This window comes from Hemitrygon akajei, chromosome 7 (genome assembly GCF_048418815.1).
Source record: "Hemitrygon akajei chromosome 7, sHemAka1.3, whole genome shotgun sequence".
Classification (NCBI taxonomy): Eukaryota; Metazoa; Chordata; class Chondrichthyes; order Myliobatiformes; family Dasyatidae; genus Hemitrygon; species Hemitrygon akajei.
The window spans coordinates 51,837,436-51,855,296 of record NC_133130.1 but is presented as its reverse complement, the minus strand read 5'-3'; the positions used below and the strand labels follow the sequence as shown (position 1 = coordinate 51,855,296).

Genomic DNA, 17,861 nt, shown 5'->3' with positions numbered 1-17,861 from the left:
GACAAGGGGGTTGAGAAAAATAATATTTAACTCATCAAGTGCTGGGAAATCTAGAAACCACTACCTAAAAATGGTGCTGGATACAGAAATGCTTACATACTTAAAAGACACTTAGATAACCAGTCAAAGTTATAATCTGTTGACCAATGAACTAAGGGGTGGAAACTGGGATTAATCTAAATTTAGTCCTGACCAGTATGGACATAATGAGCTGAAGAATTAGCTTCTGTGCCATAACTTCCTATCATTCTGTGAATGAAAAGCTCCGTGTATCTCATCTAGTAGCCTGCTTTCTATCTTCTTCGTGATGTTGCTTCTCTTTGTCCTGATTCGCCTATATGAAGTATCTAGGTATTGATTGTAGAAATTGTGTATACAGGGTAAGTTCAACGATCACAATACAGCATCTCACTCTTTTTTTGTTTGCATAGTCAGTTCCAGGGATGTTCTTCCTTAGTGATAAATATTTTCATTAGCTTTGTGCTTAGAATATTATTTCCAGATTGCACTATTTCTTCATAGATAATTGATAGGAATGTTAATTTTACATGCAAAGAAGACATGAAATTACTTCAGTCTTACTAATTTTAATGTTAATGTCTGATTGAAGACCATTAGACCTTCCCTATTCCAACCTTCCCATTTTTATCATCTGGCTATCAACAATAGATCTGGCCTCTTCAAAAGAAATCTTTCAGTGATCAGATATCTCCTGGTCTTGTTCTGAGAGCATGTGAATACTGACTGCCTAACTGGCACTGAATTCTACACAGAGCACACAGTTTAGAACAGGCGTGTTATATTGAACTATCATGCCATCTTTGTGGGTATCATTGTGAGGTCTAGTGTGGAGCTTGTCTAAAGTGATCTATTAAGATTGTGTAAATGGTTAGTAAATCTTTTGGAAAAATGTAAGTTTCTGAAACTAATATTATAGTTTACTGATGACAATTCCTTAGGTGGAGGAACTGGAAAAATCTCTGGCAAAGCTGAGAAGAGACAAGGATTGTGCTCAGAGTAAACTACTGCTCTGGATGAAAAGCTGCAAACAGCTTGAGCATGAGAAAGAATCACTGAAGAAGCACATTCAACAACAAGAAGAACTGCTCACCAAGCTCCAGAAAAGCCAGAACTCAGGTAAAGGGGTGCAGCTGAATCCTATATTCGAATTTGAGAGGAAAAGTAATTCAAGTTCAACACATCTATGTTCTTTAAATGATGCATTTACAAGTGCTAGATTTTATTTTGTCCCCATTGACATTTAAATCCTTTGGTTTGGTGAGCAATGCCATTAATGTTTTTGAAAATAAAGTTCCAGTGATGAACGTTGAGTGCTAGGTTGAGCTACAGTTCAATACTTTTCATCAGTATTTCCCAAGGAAGAGAATTGAGTCAAATTTATGGTAAATGATGAAGCAGGTTTGTAATGATAATATCATAGTAGTTAAAGGACATGATAGAATAACTGAATTGCAATATTTTTCTGATCTGAGGAAGATCAGAATTGTGATACTCCAGGCTTCCTTTAATCAGGGGACAGGAGGGCAGAACCTAGGACTTCCTTCATCAACAATAGGTAGCAGGATAGATGTAACAATTATAGTTAACCTCTAACATTGGCAGTGGGGAAATAGTGAGTCATAGTGGTAAGGTTGATCAAATGTGGCTTAGTTTTCTGTAAATCTAGTTGAACTAAGTTGATTTAAGTTTTTAGATGAGGTCATAGAGAGTAGATGAGAGATGTGCTGCTCATGTATACACAAATGTACAAAGAGGTATGTTATGTATGCATGATGGCAAGATTGAAAATTATGGAATATGGGCAAAGAGTGGTAAATTAGTTTAAACTTCAGTTCCTTCAAAGAACTGTTACAAATTTCATAGATTAATTTACCAATACTAATCTGAATAAAAATATTTTTTCAGCACAAAGAATTGCAAAGTGATAAATTATAGAAACCGTTTAGATGTTTCTCTTATCTATTCACATTTGATCTGTGTCATTTTTGTGCCAGTACACTTCCCCAAACAATTCTTAAAGCCAAGTTTCCAAATGTAATTATTTGTGCATTATCATAAATAGAATTTTATTCAGCATAATGTGCATAGTGCCTATACTACTTACTGAATGATAAAATGCAACAGAATAACATAAAAGGATTAGTAAAATAGAAATCACTTGTCGTTAAGCTGAATTAGCCTAGTCTATGCAAAGATTTCACGGGTTCATTTTAATGCCTTAATCTGTATTATATAATTAGGTACAAATTCACAGGTAGAAGAATTAAATGCTGAGATAGAGGAATTAAAAGAATCGTTAGAGGAAAAAACAAAACAAGCTGATGAAAATATGGAGAAATATTGGAACCTGATCAAAAGCACTCACAAACTGGAGGAAGAAAATGAATTGTTGAAGGGCAGGGTTGCCTTGCTGAACAATAAATTGCAACAGCCATATTCTGGGAATGAGGAAAGTGTGGCAGAACAGCCAGCGGCAGCTACATCAGAAGCAGATGTTTGTGAAGAGTCTGAAAAGATGTCCCCTGGTCAGTCCAACAATCAGCAAACACATCTGAAATCTCCAGAAGTAAGCAGTGTATCAGGACTTGGCAGGGATGCCACTATGAAATTGGGTGTGAGCAAAAGTCATAAAAGGTCTCCAGATGGACAATTTAAACATACGACTAAAAGATTTAGAGGAGCTGAGTCCAAGAAAGAGGAAAATGAAATGAAACCAGAAGCTGCTCAGAATATTTTAAAGAAGAGCAGATGTGGTGAAGCACAAGATGCAACTTCATGTGACCCTGATAAAGTTATGATGGGTGAGTTTTGTGCATTTATGTATAAATGTGTACTAAGGGATAAAATTTTTTTAAAAATCTGCCTTAAAAAATGGCAACCTTTAGGACAGTGGTTCTCCAGAACACTGAAAAATGTTGTACTATTTAATTAACTATTTTTGCATCAGAATCTTTATTTATGCTTGAAGAACACAATTTAATTAACAGAACTGGACAGATGAAACATGTGTGCAGATATTCATACAGCACAGAAACAGGACTTTTAGCCCAACTGATCCATGCTAATCAAGGCTCCTACCTAAGCTAGTCCCATTTGCCTGCATTTGGCACATAGTAAACCTTTCCTATCCATGCACCTGATGAAGCATGTTATAAATGTTATTGCCTCAACCTCTTCCTTTGGCAGGTAGTTCAATATATTGACCATTCTCCGGATGAAAATGTTGTCCTTCAGGTTTCTGTTAAATTTCTCCTCTCACCTTTCCTCTTCATTCTTTCCAGCTGAAGGAGTACTAAACCGGGGTGACCAAAACTAAACACAATATTCCAAATGCAGCCTTACCAGTGCCTTGTGTGACTGCAACATAACATCTCAACTACTGTACTCATTGCCATGACTTGATGGCCAGCGTGCCAAGCCCACTTGTGACTCCACTTTCAGGGAACCATATACTTATACTCCTAGGTTCCCCTATTTGTTGACCCTCCCCACAGACCTACCATTGACTGTGAAAACTCCACCCTCATTGTCTTTCCAAACTGCAATGCCATTTGCCCTTTCTCAGCCCACTTACCCAGCTGATCAAGATCCACCTGTTATTCCGAATAACTGTCTTCACTGTCAACAACACCATCTATTTTTTGAGCAAACACGAGGAAATCTGCAGATGCTGGAAATTCAAACAACACACACAAAATGCTGGTGGGACACAGCAGGCCAGGCAGCATCTATAAGGAGAAGCACTGTCGACGTTTCGGGCCAAGACCCTTCATCAGAACTTTATCAAAGGCCTAACTGGTGTCCTATAGACCACATCTACCTCCCTACTCTAACAGGAAAATGCAGATCTTGAACTCTTGAAATCTTGCTTTTAAAAACCTTCCACTAGGCAAGGTTGAACTACTCCAATCAACTTTCACAAGTTCTGTCTAATATCATAAAAATTTGACTTGCCACATTTTAGATATTAGAACTTTAGCTTGTAGACTAGTTCTGCACTTTTATATAATTTAAAACTAATAATGTTGTGGTCACTGGTCCAAAAGTGCTTCCTCACCGACTGCCCCATTTCCCACGGGTAGGTCATGGTTTGTCTCCCTTAGTAGGACTTTCAGTATATTGTATGAGGAAATATTGATGAACACACTTAACAAATGTTACCCCATCTAAGCCCTTACCTTTATTGCAGAGCCAGTCTATATTAGGAAAGCTAAATCCCCTACTATGACAACCCTATTATACTTGCAACTTTTTACAATATCCCTGCAAAGTTGTTCATCTAATTTCCTTTAACTATTAAGGCTCTTGTAGTACAATTCCAACTAACTGGTCATTCCCTTATTTCTCAGCTCAACTCGTAAAGCTGCAATGCATTATCCCTCAGTAATTTAATCTTGGTTCACTGTTATAGTGTCCTTCTTAATCAGAAATGCAACTCTCTTTTCCCTTTCTTCCACCTCAATCTCCCCTATAGTACCTGTACCCTGGAACATTTAGCTGCCAGTCCTGAAGCTATATTTCTGTAATGCCTATGATATCCCAGTCCAGTGTAACTATCTATGCCCTTGAGCTTTATCCATCTCACCTGAGAGGCTTCTTGTTCTGTAATTCTCTCTCACACTATGCAATTGGAATTCAATTTCACCATCTGAGTAAAATGATATACATGCACATGCAACTCTCCTTCTGGAACATTCCAGGAAGACATGAACCATTTTCATTTTGGAGAATCTGTTATTGGGCATTCACAAGACAGCACGTTAGACTGGGATGCCTGCCAATCACATCTCCATCCTCCTTGCTGTAATGATTCCATCTCAATCATGAATACCATTATCTCTTTAAAATACTCTTCTCTTCTTCCACCCAGCCTTTGCCACCGCACAGCTCCACTCAGCTGATCACTGTGGGTCATCATGAATGCAGACTTTGAATTCAAAATTGTAATCCTAAAGTATGCAAAGCAGTCTCAAGAGTGAACATTTGTTTGTCCACTTAATACGCCCAGTCCGTGTACTAGAATTTTTCGGCAATCATCTTATTAGGGAGGGATTGGCTGCAAATTTCAAAAATAATATTAGTTTTTCGCAGAATTGGGCCCAAAAAAGTTTTTGTGACTCAGTGTCTCAGCATGGATGGTCCAGAATACTGATGGACACCATTGGATCCCAGTTATCGTGCAGATCAATGCCTTGATGGGCATATTACTCTGACTGGACAAAACCAACAAAACATGCATCCAGAAGATCATTTTGTGTATTTAGAGTTGTTAGTTTTGTCCAACTTTAATGAATATTGGCAGTAGAAGAATAGAAAAGGTAGGTAATAGCATGTCGTGAGGGAAAGAGTTATTGCTTCAATTCAGTGATCTTTTATTGGAACTGGAAAAAGCTATAAAATTAACATGTTCATGAGAGGATGGAGGACAGGAGAGAGTAAATGAAAAATAGAAGATGATGATGCAAGGAAAAGGGGATTGGTAATGGGATATAATGTTTGGGTCAAGAGGGAAAATAAAGAAGAATATCAGAATTGAATTTCAGATTTTCTGAAATTACTGATTTTGTCATTCAGTACAGATGACAGAATGTGACTATTCAACTGACCAGTTGTCTTTCTTTGAGGTAAAATTTGTTTGGAACAATGTGGGAGTGAAGTGAAGTCAAAGGAAAGCTTTTTCTGGATAATGGGAGCTCTATTATATTTGCATCAATATTCTGCCTGCTGATGGTCATGTCTTCTTTCAGGTTTTGTCGAAGTTCCTGCTGCATCACCTAGCCCTTACACATTGCGTAGAACTACCTTATTCAACAGGGCTAATTCCATTCTTGCAGCTCAGAGCAGGGTATCTCCAAGTGGACGTAAAGGAGTTACACAAACAAGCAAGAAGTCAGAGACAACAGCAGAAGGCAGCCATATACACCAGGTAGTATTTATCAATCAAGGGGTAATTTATTTAGAGATACTGTATGGAACAGGCCTTGAGTTACACTACCCAGCAACCAACCTTTTTAACCCTAGCCTAATCCCAGAACACTTTACAATGACTAATTAACCTACCAACTGCTACGTCTTTGGAATGTGGGAAGAAACCAGCGCACCGAGGAAACCCATGCATTCACAGGGAGGCCTTACAAACTTCTCACAGATGATGCCAAAAATGAACTCTGAATTTCAACACCCCGAGCTATAATAGCATTACACTAACCACTATGCTACTGGGCCATAACATTCCCTTATGATTGTGTGATTGATGAAGAAATAATTAATCCATTGGTATATATGAATGTAACAAAGTAAAATGGTGTTACTTTTAATTTTGTTGTATTCTAGTTCTGTCAGTTAAGTTTGGAAATCAAAATGAATTGTTGGTTTTACTTTTATTTTTTCATCAAAAAACAATGAATTAGTCATCATTCATGGATTAATTATTATATATCCTACAAAAAGAATATCATTAATAACTTGAAACAGATGGATATGTTTTTCCTAAAAGTAAATTTGTAAATTATTAAATCCTTTGTAGTGGAGTACAACCTATAATTATAATTGCAAATATGGGACCAGTATACTTTCTAGTCATTGCTCAGCCCCTTAACTTAAATATTCTTTGTCCATTTTTTGCCAAATAGCCAGTATTTAGAAATACTGTTTACAGAATTTAGAAATACTTGTTTACAGAATGGGAGTCAAACCAATGCATTAATATTAATTATTTTTGTTCTCTTCAGCATCCATCTGAGTCCAGGTGTTCGCCTCCAGCATTATTTCCTGGTCTGGTACCAGCTGTGGCACAGTCTCCTCTGTCATCTTTAACAAATAGTCTAAAGAAGAAGAGCTTCGTAAGTCTTGATGGGAAACATTTACAAAGTAGATGCTCACCGAATGTCAACAAATCTATAGAGTCAAAGAAACAACACAAGGAACAAATTGCACAGACAGAAGGAAATGATAACTGCAAAGTGCAATGAATGATAAGAGTAGAAATTGAATATTACTTGCAAGTGTTATAAAGTTTCAGCAGCAGGACTACATTTTCTAGAGGGACAAAACTGACTGAAAAAAATGTGCACTCAGTAAGGCTGGGTGGCTTAGAATACACAGGAACAACTAGCATGTATATATTGCAACTTTATTATGAAGAAACATCAAGTACATTAACTAATCAAAATGGTTGCAACAAAACTATTAGCATAGTGATTAGCATATGATGAATGTAACTTCTGTACATCATGACATAGAAATTGGATTGCCTGTCACAATGGTTTTTGTACACAACATTATTCAACTTCAATTTAAAAAATTTGTAAAGAAAATCATGTTTCTTTCGTGAGCTCTATGAAGTCTGAAAAACTCTTTATGGATCCACCATGCATAAGATGCATTGACCTGAAAAAACATAACTGACGACATGCAGTGCCATCCTAGGCATCAATTCCTTGATTTTGATCAGCTTCATAACCTTTTAAGCAAAGTAGTTATTCAGCTCACCAGACCGAATTCTGTTAAGTCCTCCACTCACCAACTTCCAGACTGCACACCCACCTATCCTGACCCCCGGTGAACTGGACTCCATATTCTCCATTCCTCACTGCTAAATTGCACATAGAAAAGGAACTTGAACCAATGCAGAGTGAAAATGCTTGATCTGTAATGTGTGACTTTGAACATTCTACAGCAAAATTTTGATAATGTGGACGGCAATTAGAATGTTGATTAACCTGCAATACACCATTCATTTGTGGTCTGGTTCCTTACTAGATGCTACTAGATCCTACTTTTATAATATCTTCTTGGAATTATATTTGTATGTTTATAAAATATTGTAAATTTATTGTCGTCTCTTTTTTTCTGATGGTGGGGAAATAGGAGCCTTTCACAGGAAACTGTTCAAAAAAGATCATTTAGGATACTACCCTGCTGAAGTAGACTGACCTCTACCTTGCTGTGATCAGGTGGCACATCTCATACACCTCTGTGTACTTAAAAAGGTCCCACTCAGGAGCATCAGGCCTCCAATCCTCTTTCCCTCCCTATTGATGATGCAAAGATCATCGTCAAAGACTCAGCAATCTCCTCCCTCACTTCCCACATTAGCTTGGGGTATATCTCGGCCAGTCCAGGCAACTTATCTAACTTAATACTTGTCAAAAGCTCCAGCACATCCTCTTTCTTAATGTCTGTATGCTCAAGTGTTTCAGTCCACTGTAAGTCATCCCCACAATTGCCAAGGACCTTTTCCCTGGTGAATCCTGAAGCGAAGTATTCATTAAATACCTCTGCTATCTCCTCTGACTCCATGCATGTTTCCACTATTGTAAGGGACCTATTTTCACTCGGCTCATCCACTTGCTATTCACGTACTTGTAGAATGCCTTGTGGTTTTCCTTAATTCTGCTCGCCAAGGCCTCATCATGGCCTCTTCGAGCTCTCCTAATTTCTTTCTTAAACTCCTTCCTGGGAACCTTGTAATTTTTTAGAGCTGTAACTACCTAGTTTCTTGAACCTTTTGTAAGCTTTTCTTCTTAATTAGATTTTCTTCATCCTTTCTACATCATGGTTCTTTTACCTTGCCTTCTTTTCCCTGGCCTCAATGGAACATACCTATGCAGAATGCCATGCAGATATTCCTGAACATTTATTACATTTCTGCCGTGCATTTTCCTGAGAACATCTGCTACCAGTTTATGATCCCAAGTTCCTGCCTAATAGCATATTTCCTGCTACCCTAATTAAATGTTTTCTCAAATTGTCTGCTCCTATCCCTCTTCAGTGTTAATGTAAAGGATATAGAGTTGTGATGACTATTTCCAAAATGCTCTCACCAAGAGATTTGACATGTGACCAAGTTCATTTTCCAATACCAAATCAAGTACAACCTCTCTGATTGGCTTATCTACATATTGCATCAGGAAACCTTCCTGAACTCCACCCCATCTAAACACCTTGCTCTAAGGAGATGCCAATCAATATTAGGAAAGTTTAATTCACCCATCACAACAACCCTATTATTAGTGCCACTGTTCCAGAATCTGCTCCTTGATGTCCCTGTTACTAAGGGGGGGGGGGGGGGGTGGTAGGAAGGGTCTACAAAAAAACACCCAGTAGTTATTGCCCCCATCTTGTTTCGAACTTCCACCTACACTGACTCAGTAGACAATCCTTTTCTGCAGCTGTGATACTACTCCTGATTAGCAATGCCATGCCCCCACCTCTTTTGCCTCCTTCCCTGTCCTTTTTGAAACATCTGAAGCCTGGCACACTTAGCAGCCATTTCTGTCCCTGAGCCATCCAAGAGTCTGTAATGGCCACAACATCATAGATCCATGCTCTTAAGTTCATCGGCCTTGTTTATGACACTCCTTGCATTGAAACATCTCAAACCCTCAAGCTGATTGCATCTTTGTTCTATCATCTGCCTATCCTTCCGCACAAACTCCCTCAATCTGTCTCTACTTGTGCGTGAGCCACCCAATCCTCTGCCTCTTCACTTGGGTTCCCACCCCCTGCAAATCTAGTTTAAACCCTCCTCAATAGCATTAGTAAACCTTCCTCCTAGGATATTGGTTCCCCTGCAGTCCAAGTGTAACCCATCCCACTTGTACAGGTCACCCCTTCTGCAGACAAGGTTCCAATGATCCAAGAACATGAAACTCAAGTGCAGGAGGCAATCTCCTCAGCCACTCATTCATCTGCGCTTTCTTCCTGTTCTGACTTACACTAGCTCATGGCACTGGGAATAATACAGAGATTACCACCATGGACGTCCTGCTCTTCAGCCTCCTTTCTAACTCCCTAAACCCCTCTACCCCTCTCCTACCTATGTCATTGGTACCAATATGTACCACGACCTCCAGCTGCTCAACCTCTTCAAGAATATTCTGCAACAACTCGGAGACATCCTGGACCCTAGCACCCGGGAGGCAACACACTATCCTGGTGTCTCTTTTGCTGCTGCAGACTCTCCTATCGGTCCCCCTAACTACTGAGTCCCCTAAGACTATTACTCTGCCAGACTTCACCCTACCCTTCTTAAGGCTCAGAGCCAACCACGGTGCTATTGGTTTGGCTGCTGCTGACTTTCCCAGATAGATCCCCCCCCCCCCTTCAGTTTCCAAAGGGGTATACACCTGTTGCCAAGGGGAATAGATGCAGGAGGACCCTGCACTGACTTCTTTCACCCTTTACCTCTCTCAGTGTTCACCATCTACTTTTGCACTCTGGTTGTAACCATCTGCTCAAAAGCCTCATCTATCAATTGCTCTGCCGCCTGAATGATCTTTAGTTCATCCAGCTCCAGCTCCTTAATGTGGTCTTTCAGGAGCTGGAGCTGGCTGCACTTCCCGTAGGTGTAGTCATTAGGGAGGCCATGAGGTTCCATGAATTCTCACATCCTACAGGAGGAGCATTCCTCTGCCATATCTGACATCCTGCCTGCACTGTACAATGGGCAACCAAGACCAAATCAGCAAAATGAAAAGAAAAACCTACCCTTCTTACCTGTTTCTTTGGCCTCAGCCTGTTCTCGTCGAAGCCTCTATGTTCCCACTCCGCTCGACCCTATCTCTTTTATGCTTCAAAAAATAAGGAAAAAAATCCACGCAAGAGAAAGAACTCACCATGTTTGGTGGTGCCTGTCTGCCTTCTACTGCTGCTTCCCACGCCTGTGCACTGGCTACTGTTTTTAAGAACTAGTCTATGGAGCCCAGTTTGTAGCATCACATGTTATACAGCTCTACCAGGTGGAATTTGAAAATGCTTATCAATTAAAGGTTAAAAGGAAGGAGGTATACACTCTAAATGAGTAACTTCACGTTCAAGAAGTCAAGTCTAGACTGCCTGTGGGATCAGATGTACGATTCACCAGAATTTCTACAGAAGAGGAGGTTGCTCATGTGTCAAAGTGACAGCGAGTTTTGAACTCCAGGTATTGTGAGGATTGAGTTGAACCCTCTCTGGTACTGCACAATTAATGGAGTGGTTAGCGCTGTTCCTATATCTATTGCTTCATCCCTTGACAATAAGTACTCATGTTTGAGTACTGTTGGGGGGGACAGCCTACCTGGAGGAAGTGACAGTGGCCGGGCTTCCGGCACAGAGGACGGCCCTGTAGCTCAGAAGGGTAGGGATAGAAGAAAGAGGACCATAGTAATAGGGGACTCGATAGTCAGGGGTTCAGACAGGCGGTTCTGTGGAGGTGATCGGGAGTCCCGGATGGTAGTTTGCCTCCCTGGTGCCAGGGTTCGGGACGTTTCTGATCGCGTCCAAGATATCCTGAAGTGGGAGGGTGAGGAGCCAGAGGTTGTGGTACATGTAGGTACCAATGACAGGTAGGAAAGGGGAAGAGGTCCTGAAACGAGAGTATAGGGAGTTAGGAAGGCAGTTAAGAAGAAGGACCGCAAAGGTAGTAATCTCGGGATTACTGCCTGTGCCACGCGACAGTGAGAGTTGGAATGGAATTAGGTGGAGGATGAATGCGTGGCTGAGAGATTGGAGCAGGGGGCAGGGATTCAAGTTTCTGGATCATTGGGACCTCTTCTGGGGCAGGCGTGACCTGTTCAAGAAGGACGGGTTACACTTGAATCCTGGGGGGACCAATATCCTAGTGGGGAGGTTTGCTAGGGCTACAGGGCAGACTTTAAACTAGTAAGATGGGGGGTCGTGAATCAATTTGAGGAAACTATGGGAGAGGAGGTTAGTTCACCAGTAGAGCAAGTAAGTAGACAGTGTGTGAGGGAGGAAAGGTAGGTGATGGAGAAGGGATGCGCTCAGCCCGAAGATGTAGGGGAGAACAAAGAAAAGGATAATAAATTTGAATGCATTGTTAGGGATGAAAAGAGAGGAGGAGGTGGAGAGTATCTTAAATGTATCTATTTTAATGCTAGGAGCATTGTAAGAAAGGTGGATGAGCTTAAAGCGTGGATTGATACCTGGAATTATGATGTTGTAGCTATTAGTGAAACATGGTTGCAGGAAGGGTGTGATTGGCAACTAAATATTCCTGGATTTAGTTGCTTCAGGTGTGATAGAGAAGGAGGGGCCAGAGGAGGAGGAGTTGCATTGCTTGTCCGAGAAAATCTTATGGCGGTGCTTTGGAAGGATAGATTAGAGAACTCCTCTAGGGAGGCTATTTGGGTGGAATTGAGGAATGGGAAAGGTGTATTATAGGCCACCTAATGGGGAGCTTGAGTTGGAAGAGCAAATGTGTAAGGAGATAGCAGATATTTGTAGTAAACACAAGGTGGTGATTGTGGGAGATTTTAATTTTCCACACATAGATTGGGAAGCTCATTCTGTAAAAGGGCTGGATGATTTAGAGTTTGTGAAACGTGTGCAGGATAGTTTTTTGCAACAATACATAGAAGTACCGACTAGAGATGGGGCAGTGTTGGATCTCCTGTTAGGGAATGCGATAGGTCAGCTGACAGATGTATGTGTTGGGGAGCACTTCGGGTCCAGTGATTACAATAGCATTAGCTTCAATATAATTATGGAGAAGGACAGGACTGGACCTAGAGTTGAGATTTTTGATTGGAGAAAGGCTAACTTTGAGGAGATGCGAAGGGATTTAGAGAGAGTGGATTGGGTCAAGTTGTTTTATGGGAAGGATGTAATAGAGAAATGGAGGTCATTTAAGGGTGAAATGAGGGTACAGAATCTTTATGTTCCTGTTAGGTTGAAAGGAAAGGTTAAAGGTTTGAAAGCGCCATGGTTTTCAAGGGATATTAGAAACTTGGTTCAGAAAAAGAGGGATGTCTACAATAGATATAGGCAGCATGGAGTAAAGGAATTGCTTGAGGAATATAAAGAATGTAAAAGGAATCTTAAGAAAGAGATTAGAAAAGCTAAAAGAAGTTACGAGTTTGGTTTGGCAAATAAGGTGGAAGTAAATCCGAAAGGCTTCTACAGTTATATTAAAAGCAAGAGGATAGTGAGGGATAAAATTGGTCCCTTAGAGAATCAGGGTGGTCAGCTATGTGTGGAGCCGAGGGAGATGGGAGAGATTTTGAACGATTTCTTCTCTTCGGTATTCACTAAGAAGGATATTGAATTGTGTAAGGTGTGGGAAACAAGTAAGGAAGTTATGGAACCTATGACAATTAAAGAGGTGGAAGTACTGGCGCTTTTAAGAAATTTAAAAGTGGATAAATCTCCGGGTCCTGACAGGATATTCCCCAGGACCTTGAGGGAAGTTTGTGTAGAGATAGCAGGAGCTCTGACGGAGATCTTTCAGATGTCATTAGAAACGGGGATTGTGCCGGAGGATTGGCGTATTGCTCATGTGGTTCCATTGTTTAAAAAGGGTTCTAGAAGTAAGCCTGGCAATTATAGACCTGTCAGTTTGACATCAGTGGTGGGTAAATTAATGGAAAGTATTCTTAGAGATAGTATTTATAATTATCTGGATAGACAGGATCTGATTAGGAGTAGCCAGCATGGATTTGTGCGTGGAAGGTCATGTTTGACAAACCTTATTGAATTTTTTGAAGAAGTTACGAGGAATGTTGACAAGGGTAAGGCAGTGGATGTAGTCTATATGGACTTCAGCAAGGCCTTTGACAAAGTTCCACATGGAAGGTTAGTTAAGAAGGTTCAGTCGTTAGGTATTAATGCTGGAGTAATAAAATGGATTCAACAGTGGCTAGATGGGAGATGCCAGAGAGTAGTGGTGGATAATTGTTTATCGGGATGGAGGCCGGTGACTAGCGGGGTGCCTCAGCGATCTGTTTTGGGCCCAATGTTGTTTGTAATATACATAAATGATCTGGATGTTGGGGTGGTAAATTGGATTAGTAAGTATGCCGATGATACTAAGGTAGGAGGTGTTGTGGATAATGAGGTGGGTTTTCAAAGCTTGCAGGGAGATTTATGCCGGTTAGAAGAATGGGCTGAATGTTGGCAGATGGAGTTTAATGCTGAGAAGTGTGAGGTTCTACATTTTGGCAGGAATAATCCAAATAGAACATACAGGGTAAATGGTAGGGCATTGAGGAATGCAGTGGAACAGAGAGATCTAGGAATAACAGTGCATAGTTCCCTGAAGGTGGAGTCTCATGTAGATAGGGTGGTGAAGAAGGCTTTTGGAACGCTGGCCTTTATAAATCAGAGCATTGAGTACAGAAGTTGGGATGTAATGTTAAAATTGTACAAGGCATTGGTAAGGCCAAATTTGGAATATTGTGTACAGTTCTGGTCACCGAATTATAGGAAAGATATCAATAAATTAGAGAGAGTGCAGAGACAATTTATTAGGATGTTACCTGGGTTTCAGCACTTAAGTTACAGAGAAAGGTTGAACAAGTTAGGTCTCTATTCATTGGAGCGTAGAAGGTTGAGGGGGGATTTGATCGAGGTATTTAAAATGTTGAGAGGGATAGATAGAGTTGACGTGAATAGGCTGTTTCCATTGAGAGTAGGGGAGATTCAAAGGAGAGGACATGATTTGAGAGTTAGGGGGCAAAAGTTTAAGGGAAACACGAGGGGGTATTTCTTTACTCAGAGAGTGATAGCTGTGTGGAATGAGCTTCCTGTAGAAGTAGTAGAGGCCAGTTCAGTTGTGTCATTTAAGGTAAAATTGGATAGGTATATGGACAGGAAAGGAGTGGAGGGTTATGGGCTGAGTGCGGGTAGGTGGGACTAGGTGAGATTAAGAGTTCGGCACGGACTAGGAGGGCCGAGATGGTCTGTTTCCGTGCTGTGATTGTTATATGGTTATGGTTATGGAAACCAATTGGGAGAAATCTGGTTTTTGCACATTGTTGTATTGTAGATACGTGAATGCATCTGAGTTCTAATTTCCCTGGAAAAAATAAAACTGCTGTTTTCTTCAAAACAGCCTAGATAATGGGCTAGATTTTGTGTGATAATGATAGCAAACTCAGCATCCATCTTCAGTACCTCACCTACTGTAATTGATAGCAGGTTTGGAATTTTGATGCATGTCAATGAGGAAATCTTGAAGTTGCTGTGAAAGTGGACAGTGTTTTGACACTGGAGTTCAGGGGGAAAGTATTAATTTTGAGTGATTCCCTACCATTCACTGCCTATTTCACTCAAAAATCACATGACATGTCAGATGAGCCACTGACATTGCACATTCATTATTTTGTACGGGTATGATTATGGAGGAATTTGAATTTGTTTTTGTAGGGCTGCTAAAATATACTTAAGGCTGTACCTAAATTATGGGATGAATTTCAAAGCATTACGGCTGAGTTACTGGCATGACACAAAATTTCAGTAAAATAACATGTTCTTTCAATTAGTTGTAGTTTTTGAAAGCTATTACAGAAATAGGTACACATAGGATTAGGCAGACATACAACAACTCTGAGTGGTTGAGGAGGGCAGAATTGTGAAGAGTACAAAATAGTTTTAAAAGGTTTGTGTTTTTACATTTGTAATTCTTGAAAAACATGAGGCAAACAATTCCATCAAAAGATGTGCAAAACTTCTAGGTTTTAACTACTTGTGCTAAATTTGGGTCAATGACTTAACCTGTTGTTAGATTTTTCCTTTCTAGAACAGGGTTAATATTAAGTATTGAAGTAAGAGTCTATTTCCATCCTAAGGACTAATGCATCAATGATCCTACCTGTTTTTCCTTTATAAGTTCTCTCAGCAAAGATTACTTAAGGTAAACCCATTTTATCGAAGTCAGTTGCCTTATTGCTGCCTACAAAATCTTTCGTTATGTTTTTACCTCCTTGGTAAACAGTTGATATGGATAAAAGCTTGTAACAATAGTTCATCTGGATGTTGGTGGGATTATTTGGTAGTTATATGTTAAAAGCCAAACTGCAGGTTACCAATTCATATTTGACCTTGTTTCTCATAAGCATTACATATCTTTTTACTATGGGGGATGAAAACATACTAAAAGCAATATTTGTTTTTATCTTCTCAGCAGATTCTGCATTTAATTCATGAGTTACACAGCATTATAGCTTTAGATACTGAGCAGCATACTATCAACATCCTGGGGGGTTATCATTCACAGGACCTGAACTAGTCTAGCCATATAAACACGGTGGCTACCAGAGCAGGCCAAAGGATAGGAATTCTCTGGTGTGTAACTCACCTCCTGGCTCCCCAAAGCCTGTCCACCATCTACAAGGCTCAGGTCAGGAGCGTAATGGAATACTCACCACTTTCCAGGACGAGTGCAGCTCCATCAACACTCATGAAGCTTGACATCATCTAGTGCAAGGCAGCACACTCGATTGATACCCCTTCCATAAGCTTCCAATCCCTCCACCATCGATGAACAGTTACATCAGTGTGTATTATCTACAAGATGCACTGCAACAACACACTGAAGTTCATAAGGCAGCACCTCCCAGACCACGATCACTACCATCTAGAAGGACAAGAATAGCAGATACCTGGGAACACCACCACTTGGAAATCCCCCTCTAAGTCACTCACCGTCCTGACTTGGAAACATATCGCCGTTCCTTCATTGTCACTGGGTCAAAATCATGGAATTCCCTCCCTAACAGCACTGTGGGTGTACCTCCACCTCAGGGACTGCAGCAGTTCAAGAAGGCAGCTCATCACCACCTTCTCAAGGGCAACTAGGGCAATAACTGCTGGCTCCCAAATCCATAAATGAAGAAATAAAAAGCATGAATGCCAGGCAAAATTACCACTTGCTACTGCAACTAACGTTGCTGTTACAAAGAAAATATTGATGGGCTTGGGATTTGGCCAACTCTAAGTTTGGTAATTGTGGCATGCTTGCAAGAATTTGTTCAAATCTACACAATAACCTGCATTGTTGCTGCAGTGCAGTGGCAGAATATAAAGCTGCTGAATTTCCAGCAACTGCACTGGGTTTCAACCATAAGAACTTAAGTACAGTTACAGCAACCCCATTCATTTGAATGGACAGGGATAGTTAAGGTATTAGAATAAATAGTAAGCAATTTGGTTCTTTGAATAAATATTGTTCAGTTGAATGCATTGTTGATTGTATTTTCATGTCAGAAGTAATTTCTTGAAATGCGTTGCTTTCATTATCAATTAAGTCCACATTATCATTCTAATCACTTTTTACTATCGTCCTTAGAGGATTGAATCTCTGTTTAAGATGGCAAGGCTTCTGTACTGCTGCACCTTATTCTGAGGAACTGATGATTGGATCTGTTTGTAGTTCATCTCTCAGGTTTTGAAGAATGTTTTTCAGCTTATCCTATAAAATTTAAAAAAAATGTTTGGTTTAGTTTCCACACTTCCCACACAATTTTTCATACCATACAACTGCATGTGACTAATAATATAGCACGCTTATTCTATATAAAAAAAAATCTTGACATGGTGTTCAGGCAGAAAGATATCCCCTGATTCAGCCAATAAATATAATATTGCAAATTCTAAGTCCAGTAGTAATAGAGTTAAAGGAAAGGTACAGGTAGAGTTCTCTAGTGTTGAGATCATTTGTTAGAGTTATTGCATTCTGTGTGAGCTTTGAATCCTGAAGCTAATTGGAAGGACATGTCATATTTGGGCAGTCTCAATTCATCAGTGGATAACTTGGATGGAATGATACAAAAAGGAAACAAAGGTTACCTGCCATGACAAATGTTAAAATATCTCACTGGCACAATTAAGTTGTCTTTAATGTTGAAAGTAAGACATAACAGGGCAAGTTTAATGAGCTAACGCACCTAGCTGAATCAGTATACACAGTCTTGATGCTAACGTTAACCTGGTAAAAGTCGTGGTGGAAGGGAACAATGGGTAAAAGTTCCCATTCCATTCAGTATGGAATCCAGTGGCACCACCTGCTGAAGATAACTAGTCATCTTTGGGTAAAAATAATTCACTACTTATGGAAT

The 17,861-nt window shown here is 40.1% G+C and overlaps 2 protein-coding genes across 4 annotated transcripts in view; one reads left to right on the top strand and one right to left on the bottom strand.

The window, feature by feature from the left end:
- The window catches only part of LOC140730439 (uncharacterized), a 51,474-nt gene extending 44,389 nt beyond the window's left edge, over positions 1–7,085 (top strand). For both annotated transcript variants that reach the window (XM_073050843.1, XM_073050844.1), the window contains exons 17-20: positions 960–1,137; positions 2,262–2,822; positions 5,769–5,947; positions 6,753–7,085. In XM_073050843.1, the coding sequence (XP_072906944.1) occupies positions 960–1,137; positions 2,262–2,822; positions 5,769–5,947; positions 6,753–6,992 (1,158 nt within the window). In that variant the 3' untranslated portion in view covers positions 6,993–7,085. The remainder of the gene's footprint in view (positions 1–959; positions 1,138–2,261; positions 2,823–5,768; positions 5,948–6,752) is intronic.
- A 16-nt stretch (positions 7,086–7,101) lies between these two features.
- LOC140730440 (spermatogenesis-associated protein 7 homolog) overlaps positions 7,102–17,861 on the bottom strand; it is a 114,979-nt gene continuing 104,219 nt past the window's right edge. For both annotated transcript variants that reach the window (XM_073050845.1, XM_073050848.1), the window contains one exon: positions 7,102–17,215. In XM_073050845.1, the coding sequence (XP_072906946.1) occupies positions 17,141–17,215 (75 nt within the window). In that variant the 3' untranslated portion in view covers positions 7,102–17,140. The remainder of the gene's footprint in view (positions 17,216–17,861) is intronic.